The sequence below is a fragment of the Microchirus variegatus genome, assembly GCF_963457635.1.
Source record: "Microchirus variegatus genome assembly, chromosome: 6".
Classification (NCBI taxonomy): domain Eukaryota; kingdom Metazoa; phylum Chordata; class Actinopteri; order Pleuronectiformes; family Soleidae; genus Microchirus; species Microchirus variegatus.
The window spans coordinates 408,560-418,212 of NC_139807.1; the positions used below are offsets into that span (position 1 = coordinate 408,560).

At 41.3% G+C, this 9,653-nt stretch overlaps 2 protein-coding genes across 2 annotated transcripts; both read left to right on the plus strand.

Moving 5' to 3' along the window:
- Positions 1-12: 12 nt before the first annotated feature.
- Positions 13-3,955, plus strand: tspan6 (tetraspanin 6). The gene is made up of 8 exons (XM_083891327.1): positions 13-156; positions 1,139-1,327; positions 1,403-1,477; positions 2,024-2,119; positions 2,328-2,486; positions 2,617-2,700; positions 3,156-3,240; positions 3,328-3,955. The coding sequence occupies exons 1-7, from the start codon at positions 70-72 to the stop codon at positions 3,222-3,224; spliced, it is 759 nt and encodes a 252-aa protein (XP_083747453.1). The 5' UTR covers positions 13-69; the 3' UTR covers positions 3,225-3,240; positions 3,328-3,955.
- A 2,891-nt stretch (positions 3,956-6,846) lies between these two features.
- Positions 6,847-9,007, plus strand: mid1ip1l (MID1 interacting protein 1, like). Its single transcript, XM_083891816.1, has 2 exons — positions 6,847-6,960; positions 7,622-9,007. Exon 2 carries the CDS (start codon positions 7,719-7,721, stop codon positions 8,223-8,225), a length of 507 nt encoding a protein of 168 aa, XP_083747942.1. The 5' UTR covers positions 6,847-6,960; positions 7,622-7,718; the 3' UTR covers positions 8,226-9,007.
- Positions 9,008-9,653: the final 646 nt, after the last annotated feature.

The following is a 9,653-nucleotide window of genomic DNA, read 5'->3' on the forward strand; positions in this document are numbered from 1 at the left end:
TCAGGACGCTGAGATTCTGAAGTCTTCTCGATAAGTTTGAACGCAGAAAATCAAATAAACCTCCTCAACATGTCGTCGTCGTCTCGACGTCTCCAGACGAAGCCAATGGTGACGTGTATTAAGACTTTCCTCGTCTCCTACAGCCTCATATTCTGGGTGAGTTCACGGTGTTTAATGTGGGGAAAGGAAAAGAAAAAGGAAAATGGGGGGTAACAACGGACCAACAATGCTAACTAACTAACTCATTCCCCTGTAATCACGACACACACACACACGAGTCTAAAGTTAAAGTAGCGTTAGCGCTGAATCGTAAGTTAGCATCAGAGACACTTGTTGACCTAAAAACAGATGTTTGTTTATTGAAGCAAACTGAGGCGAAAATGGTCAACGACGTGTCCTGAACACAGACCTGTTTATAGCTGCGGTGTCACACATCTGACATCTTTGACGATCTTTGAACTAAGTCGACGTGATTTGTTTAGATTTTTTTTAGTGACTGATTCAAATGTTTCGTCGATTAATTAATTAAGAGTTTAAAGGGGAAACATGGTGTAACTTCTACTAACCAGTAGATATATCTATATAGATATATCTATATATTTTTAACAGATTTTGACAAACATCCAATCTAGTGAAAGCAATAATTTGAATTTAAATTTAGTTCACAGCTATCATAATAGTTGTAAGTCTTGTATGTTTTGGCTAAAAGTGTACACTAGAGCAGCAACTAACGATTATCTTCGTAATCGACTAATCTGTCGCTTATTTTCTCGATTAATCGATTAATTGTTTGGTCCATGTTCTCGAAAGATGTTTTGTTCACAAGCTCATTCAGTGATTCAGTTTTAATGATTTATTTGTTATGTGGAGCAAAGAAACCAAGAAAACATTCACATTTAAGAAGCTAAAACAATCAGAAATCTTGTTTTAATCATGAAAAGTAGCTTCAAACCGATTATCGATTAACAAAATAGTTGGCGATTAATTTAGTAATCGATTCAGCTCTAGTGTACACATCAGGTATTTGTGGATTTGATGAACTGAGGGAGTATTGGTGTGAGGCTTGAATGTCGGACACAACCCTAACCCTTCCTCACCTTTCTCTGTTGGTCTGTAATTTGACTGCTGTCTCCTCCAGCTCACAGGCGTCATCCTGCTGGGAGTCGGGGTTTGGGGGAAGGTGAACCTGGAGGCATATTTCTCTCTGGCTTCTCAGGAGAGCACCAATGCACCGTATGTTCTCATTGGGACCGGATCCTTCATCGTGGTCTTTGGCCTTTTTGGCTGCTTTGCGACATGTCGCGGCAGTCCGTGGATGCTCAGACTGGTACGTGAAGGAGCAGCGTTATTTATCCCAGGATTATTGCCCTTGGTATGAACTGTTTCTCTTCCTTGTCCTCAGTATGCCATGTTTTTGATCTTGGTCTTCCTGGCTGAGCTCGTGGCCGCCATCTCGGGCTTTGTCTTCAGACATGAGGTGAGTCGCAGGTGCGGAACATTTTCACCCATCTCGCATCTCGAGTATATTCTGCTGAGTTTTGTGTCCCCTAGAGCTGAGCCACATCAATAGGCACGGCCTATGAATATCATGAAATCTGCTGACTAAAATATATTCTGCCATGTTTTGGATTCCCCCAGATGAAACAAAATTTAAACCTTACCTATAAAGCTGCTGTGGAATCCTACAACAGAGAGGACAACAGAGTCACTTCAGAGGACGTCCACAAAATTGTAAGACGAGACAAAGAGATTGATCTTATTAGTAAACTGCCAATTCACATTTCTTTGCCACAGCATAAACTGACCGCTTACGTTTTGGCAACCAACATTTATCAGAGGTGTCTAAATGATAGAAAGAATCATGCATTACACGCAGCCAGTTTGCCGCCCGCTGCCGAGGACATGCGGGCGACAGGCTCTGCTGCGACGGTGAAAACAAAGCTGTCAGTGGGGACAGTAGAAAAGGTGTACTCAACAAATCTGCCCACTAAAACGTTATTGTGGTGTGTTTTTGCTTTTCCAGCTCAAATCCAATCTGGAAGAACGCTATAAAAATGCTGTGGAGCTCTACGACAGGATTGACAGCAGCAGCGCTGCAGTGGATGCCATCCAGAGGACTGTAAGACATTTCTTCACTCGTAGTGATGGTGTTTTTATCCATCTCGCTGTATTATCTGAAGAACTCCTGTTTAGGACTATTTTAAGTAGAAAGGCAATGTTTTAAAAAAACACACACACACAAAAAAACCTCTCGTACTGTTTTGCTATTGTTGTCTTTTAAAAACAACCTTTTGTTCCACTTCTGTGTGCCTTTGACTTCAATACAGTTGCAGTGCTGTGGAGTGGATAGTTACGAAGACTGGAGTACAACAGCTTACTTTACAGCGCGTGGCATCCCTGACAGCTGCTGTAAAACCGACACCACAGGCTGCACAGAAGATAACTTGAAAGACCTCACCCTGGCTAAGAGCCATGTGTTCGAACAGGTGAGTTCACTGCCCACACCAACGCTAAATATCACGTCGCTTTGTAGCATTTTTTTCATGTCAAAATCTGTCCTAATTGTGGAAAATGTTGCCCGTAACGCTTTTAAATATTGTCATTTTCACTGTGTAGGGCTGCTTCACACTGATGACCCAAACAGTGGAGGCCAACCTAGGAATCATCGCAGGGATCTCCTTTGGGATCTCTTGCTTCCAGGTACAGATTACGTTTGAGAAAAATAAACCAAGAAAATATTCACATTTAAGAAGCTGAAACAATCAGAAATCTAGTTCTAATCATGAAAAAAATCTTCAAACCGATTAATCGATTATCAAAATAGTTGACGATTAATTTAGTAATCTATTAATAATCGATTAATCGTTTCAGCTCGACTGTACAGGGACTGTACTGGCATTTACAGTTGTTGATTATTTTCTGAATTAATTGGGTACTTGTTTGGTTCCGCAAAACGTCAGAAAACGTTGAAACGTGACACATTCACATTTGAGGAGCTAAATAACACTCAGATGAATTGTTTACCATAGATTTGGTGATTTAATGATCAAATAATCATAATAATAGACATGTTCTTAATTACTCTGTACTGTTGACTGAGGGATTTTAGAACTGTCCGTGTTTTGACGTCTATATATGATATTTATTTCTCTCAGACCATTGGGATATTCCTGGCCTGCTTCTTGTCTCGGTACATATCCAAGAACCAGTATGAGATGGTCTAACAGTCGCCCTCCAAAGGTAATAACACTTCAGTGTCGGTGGTTTAATGAAGCGCCAACGTTGCAAATGCGAATTGTCATTATCTGTTTGTATTTGTGTTTACAGGTCGTTGCGGAGGAGGGGAAGCTCCTGATGAAAATGGAGTTCAAAGAACATCCTGGGAGGGATTTTAATATTGTGTCTGTGTAAGCTTGATCATTTTAGCAAGGGAAAACATTTGTGCCCCCTCGTTCGTCTAAGCAGTCTCACCAATGACAAATGAGGGAAATGACGCTATAGGAAAATCAACATGTCCGTGTACTGAGACCAAAAAGGAAAAGGGACCTGAACATTTTGGATATTTGTGATACTTCAGGGATTTAATTGTAATATATCCATCTACATTCATTTGAGTTTGAGTTCATTCCCGCTACCAGTTTCTTTGTATATTGCAGCTGCCTTATTTTGTAATGTTTGCTTTATTTAGGCAAATGAAATGTAGATGATGCGCTGATAAATGTTCAATTCCTTTCAGCACAAAGTTAATTTGTGTGTGTGAATCCAGTCAAGCCTCAGATTATTGACTATAGGTCACCACCATTAGATTGAGTTTTTTTCGTCAGTAAGAAACTCAGAGAGTCGTGTGCAAATTAAGCCTTAATTAGGATTGTGGAGGCCAGTATTGTTGAACACCAGCATTCCTGTCATGTAGTTATTCTTTAGTGGATGCATGTAAAATAAAGATGAAGATATATTATCTTTAACAAAAGGTTGTCATTCAGGATGTGTTTGATTATCCAGGGCCTTGTCGTCAAATACTGTGATGTCATGAGATCATTTGAAAGAAAGCCGTCAAACTACAATATTTGGGAGAATTTCTACACCCTTAAATATTTGTGAAGGAGAATGTCTTCATGTTGTTTGATCGATCGGTTTGGTCTCAACAAATTAGATTAGGCCATTGATCTCACACCACAGATGGGTAAAGGGTTAGTGGCAGTGGCACAGGATTATCTGTCCAGATTCATGCCTTAGGGATGTATAATAAAAGTGGATGATTTCACATTATGTCCTGATACCAGTGATGCATTTACCGTGCAGTCTCAAAGGACGAGAACAATGGCCTAATGTTCTAAAGATGCAAAGAAAGACATGTTTTTATTTCATGACATTACCGTAGTGAAGGTTTGGCTTGAGGTTTCCCTGAAGGTCACAATGCTGAAGTGGAATGGATGAGATTCAACACCAGATTTATCACCTGTCAGAGCATATTAAAAGAATTAAGACGAAATATTAACACATACAACATCAAAGTAGTACTGTGATCCTCCCTGAGTCACTGAAATCCAATGTAAGTGTGAATCCGAATTGAGTCGAGTTGGTATCATTTGTACTCTATTGATTGTATTGAGAACAATAATCATCGACAGATGAAAAACAGCAGATGAACGAGCAAACAATATAAACTGTCAATGTCAACATTAACATACAAACACATATTGTATATAAATTAAAAATAAAATAAAATGCAGTTTTCTTAGTATCCATCACTTTTTACACTCCAGGAAGTTTGTTTGTTCGTAGTGGGAAATTCTTGTGACGCGTCTTCTTCCACGAACAAGCAAAGAATCTTAGAATAAAGGACCTTAAATTGCTAAAAATTAGTCACGTTGGTTGAGGCGTGAACCTCTTGATCAACATAACATTAACAATATTAAATATTTTATTAAATATCATAACTCTAGTTGAATGACATGAATGTGACACGGTGGAATAGTAGTGGTTAGTCGTTGTAAGGTTGGATTGAGTCACAGCAGCTGTGATTATTAACCCTCTATAATGACAATAAAGATCCTTCACAATTGTAACTGGAACTAGAGAAAAGTTTGAATGTGCATCTTGGAGCACACCAACATAAGCAAATGTGTTATTTACAACTGACAATAAGTTGTACATGATTATGTGGAAGGATACTGGTCTCTTTCTCATTTGACAGAAGAAAAACAGCAGGTGTCATTAATAACCCTAATGACGCTGCAGCTCATTAACTTCATTAAAAACACATGAAAACACACTGAGGGGCTGACGCCACAGTTTAAAAGTTGTCATTCACACTTAGGTAAGAATAATATCACAAAAGTGGGTTAGTATGATTGTTTTTTTTTGTTTTTCAGAGCTGTGAGAAAGCTCTAAAAGTCTAAACTCCTTCCACCAGGTGGCAGTGTCTGCCCATCAATACAGCGAAGCTGTCGTACATTCAGAATATGACGTAGGAGGCAAACTGGAAAAACACAAGCTTAAAAGGTCATTTCTACTTTCACTGACATAGATATAATTATGCGGAGAAAACAAAAACACTCACTTTGGCGCCGTTCATTGCTATGAAGCTGCTCACCCAGCGCATTATGACAAAAAAGTTTCTGACTTCCGTGTTTATTTCCGGGTTGTGGACAGTGCACCCGAGCGCATGCGCAGAGGTATTACTCCACAATGTGAACGAGCCGTTCGCGTTCTCGACTTGCTCGGCGCGTTCATGAACAGCGAAAGGCATGATGGGAGTACGCTTATGACGTGCGCTAGCGGATTTCGTGAATAGCGTCAGGTTTAAACCATGGAGTTGTAAATAAACGGCAAAGTATAATGACGTAATTAAACAATTCAATGGTCTAATTTACCGTGGCTATTAGTTTATATGTGTTACAGGAATCGTGATGTTTTTGCCTGATTTCAATTATATAAATCAAATCAAATGTCATATCATTCACTGACATACTGTATGCTAATAATCAAAAATGTTGTAAAATACACATTTTTGCTGTCAGAACTCAGGGATTTTGTTGTTTAAGTGCTTTTATGATCATTAAAAAAAAACAAAAAAATTCCATTGAATATTAACCATGGTTTTGTTTGTCACGATTTCTCCTCAGTGATTTAAAAAAAATCAGATAAATAATAAATAGATAAAACCTGCTTTGTCGCAATATTTTTTTTAAAATGCAAACAAAAAAAACCTCATAGTGTTCATTTATTCACATTTCTCATAAAGTGTTCATGTCGTACTGTACACTGACAGGAGCGTTCCCGAGACGCCACATGACCGCGCTTTGCTGTGCTCGTACACACAGCTGTGACGTCACGCTGGGAAATACGATTTGGTCTGCGCTTTTTATGGTATTTAGGAAGGTTTTTCAAATATGAAACTCCATGAATTAAAAAATACAGAATACAAAGATCTATAAATGCCCGTGTCCATGTCTCGAGGTGTCCTGTGGATACTTTTACACGCGTCTCTTTTACTATTGTGCTCAATGGGAAAATTGCTTTTTAGGGCCCTATGAGGATTTTTTTTTGTTGCAGTACCCACAGTGGCCACCAGGACAATACTGTCTTCAAGGCAGAGGGGGCGGAGCTCCAAATCCATGATGCAGACTAAAACGGTGGATCAAAGCACGTTTGAGTGACAGCTATGTGGCGTCTCTGATTGGTCAGATCTGGATCAGATGCTATTTGACTCCGCCCACACCCTGCACGCTGTCCAACGGCAGCGGCATAAAGTGACACAGAGGGGCGTGGCCACTCCTCCTTCCGCTTGAGCCCGGCGTGTCGTGTATAAATACCGCTTTGTGACGACGTTCACTCGAGGAAATTGTGTGTTTCTTCCCGGCGGGTGGTGAGAAGACGGAGCCTCGAGTGGACTTGGTTCATTTTTAACCGGCGAAGCCAAGAAAACGTAGAGCTCACGTTAATCTCGTGTTTCAGGTCAGTGTTCTTCATCATCATCATCATCATCACAAACACACACACACACACTTCCGTTTGTGACGCAAAATCCAAGGTCATATTGACCGTTGATGTGATGAACAATGCGGCAAAATGCGATGGTTGCATGTTGTTGTGGCCGAGGTGTGGTGTGTTGTGTGCGCGCGCGTGTGTGTGTGTGTGTGTGTGGATTGCGGACATTTTGGATTAAACTATGTTGGAGAGGAGATGAGAAACGCGCTGCCTGTGTTTCGTCATCCTGCAACCTGTGCGTGTGCGTGCGTGTGTGTGTGCATGTGTGTGTGCATGTGTGTGTGCGTGTGTGTTAGATTCAGAGGAGAATTGTTCCACACATCTAAAGGTCTTTTTGATGTTCTACACTTTGTTTTGGTGAAAGAATAGTGTACACCACAGAGTAGAAAAAACAAATTCCACATTAAATGCCAGAGTATTGAGGAGATTGTGGATAAAACCAGGACAGGAACATTATTGTAGTCTTAAAACTCATGTTTAGGGTTAATTTATTAGGAAATGAAAGGAAGTCTATATGTACATGTGTTGCTCTGATGCCAGCTGTGCATCAAAGTGCTTTATAGACCAAGGTTTTTGTTCATGCACAGTTTGCTGCGTGCTCACGTTTTCCTCTTGTCCTCGTCCACAGATCAGCCACCTCTTCAAACACCGAGCGCCTCTGCCGTAACCACGACCCCACCCGCCACCTCTTCTCTGTAACCACGCCGACCACCAGAGCCTTCAAAATGATGCAGATCACCAGCGACTCCGCCAGCAACAAGCACTCCCTCATCAACGTCATGCACCGCTTCATCGCCGCTGCCAACAACATGGACGAGACCATCATGGTGCCCAGCCTGCTGCGGGACATGCCGCTGGAGGAGCAGGCGGCCAGCGAGAAGGTGAAGGAGAAGGAGGCCAACAACAACAACAACGAGCCGGAGTGTCCCAACAAGCAGCGGGACATGTACGAGCACTACCTGCTCCTCAAGTCCATCAAGAACGACATGGAGTGGGGTCTTCTGAAGCGGGAGATGAGCAGCGGCGCCAGCTTCCTGGAGATGGCGGTGAAGCAGGAGGAGCAGCAGCAGGTCACCGGGGATCTGCTCCAAGATAACCACTCCGACCTGGAGCGTCAGTTTCATTATCACCTCAGAGGACTTTTCGGAGTTCTGTCCAAGCTCACGACGCAAGCAGACAACCTCACCAACCGGTACAAGAGGGAAATTGGAGGAGGAAACTTCATTAGATAGAAGTCTCTCCTCATTTCTTTCTTCTCCTTCTTCTTTATTTTTTGCACCCACCCCTCCCACTTTACCCTGAATGCTTGACTTGGAAAATATGGGATGTTGTTTAAAGGCCCCGTTTTGTTAATAGATCTCAATGGACAGTGAACTGACCAGGGCAAATACTTTGTGACCTGTGTAGCGACACTTCCTCTCGTTCTTCTTCTTCTTCTTCTTCTTCGTCCCTAACACCAAACATACGTGGAACCAGTGATGCCTGCACACGTCTGCCTGAGTCTGCTCATTGTTGCAGAGGTGGACTTTAGTGCTTGGCGGAGGTTTTAACTAAATCTGTATTTAAGTCCAAATGAAGCACAGCACATTGTTTTTGCAGAAAAATTGCACTCCCCTTTTTGTCGTTACTTCACATTTTGAGCACTGTCACCGCGTCGTTGTGTCTGATTAATAATAGAAGGTTTCACTGTAGGAGATTTGAATGCTGGTTATTCGTCCCTCCTTTCCTTTTCTTTTCTGTCTTTATTTTTAAGTCCCGTCATGATTCTAACGCTGAGCTGAAGGGCTCATACGAGCAGGTTTGAAATCTTTCCACACGGTGTAAGTGTAACACGGTGTGCCTTGACTTTTCTATTCCCCTGTGCCCTGTTCAGTGAACTCCCCATTGTCTGTCTGCTTAAATGGCTCATGGAGGTGTTTTATGATGAAATGGCTCATTAAATTGTCCTTGGATATTTCAAAAACATTTTATATTGAAGCAAAAAGTGCAGTAAAATTTAAATAAATAATTGCAAACCTACTTTCTGCCTCAGCTTCTTTTGTTTATTGTCACAGGAAGGATGTTCGGAGGTGTTGATACCATTTTCCTGTCGTGTTTGATGTATAAATGTTCCCTCAATAGCACTTTGTTTCTGACATGTCATTATATACATGAACACACTGTCCCTTCTCTATATAGGGTAAGTTGGTGTTGAGGGATTTGCTGGGATTTACCTAAAGCAGATGTATGTAAGCAGAGTTGCAAACGAGGTCACGGCTCTCTTCAAACGATTCATATAGATCGTATGTTTGATGCAAATGGTTCACAGCGAGGCACGTCAGCATGAACTGAGCTGCTTAGTCTATGGTGTGAAGAACAGATGAATGCAATGTAATATTCTACAGAGAATGTGTTTAAATTGTAGTGGATTTTGTGTTTCAATGGCTGTAAATGACACACGTACGGCCTCTGACAGTGCAGTCACAACACTTTCTCTTCCACTAATCATCTCAACCAGTAAACGACTGTAAAGTGCACTGACCTTTTGTACGAGATAAGCCTTGAATGCGAGACAATAAGTGTGATAACAGATATAAAACACACCTTGGTGACAAATAAACTGATTCTTTTTTAGGTTTGTGACACGGAAATCAGCGTCAGTGACTGGAGTTTCAATGAAA

Bases quoted from the DNA above. Each gene is read 5' to 3' on its own strand.
- mid1ip1l (XM_083891816.1), top strand. From the start codon at position 7,719: ATGATGCAGATCACCAGCGACTCCGCCAGCAACAAGCACTCCCTCATC.
- tspan6 (XM_083891327.1), top strand. From the start codon at position 70: ATGTCGTCGTCGTCTCGACGTCTCCAGACGAAGCCAATGGTGACGTGT. The intron at 1,478-2,023 runs GTGAGTCGCAGG...TTGCTTTTCCAG, and splicing joins GCTTTGTCTTCAGACATGAG to CTCAAATCCAATCTGGAAGA. The intron at 2,701-3,155 runs GTACAGATTACG...TATTTCTCTCAG, and splicing joins TTGGGATCTCTTGCTTCCAG to ACCATTGGGATATTCCTGGC.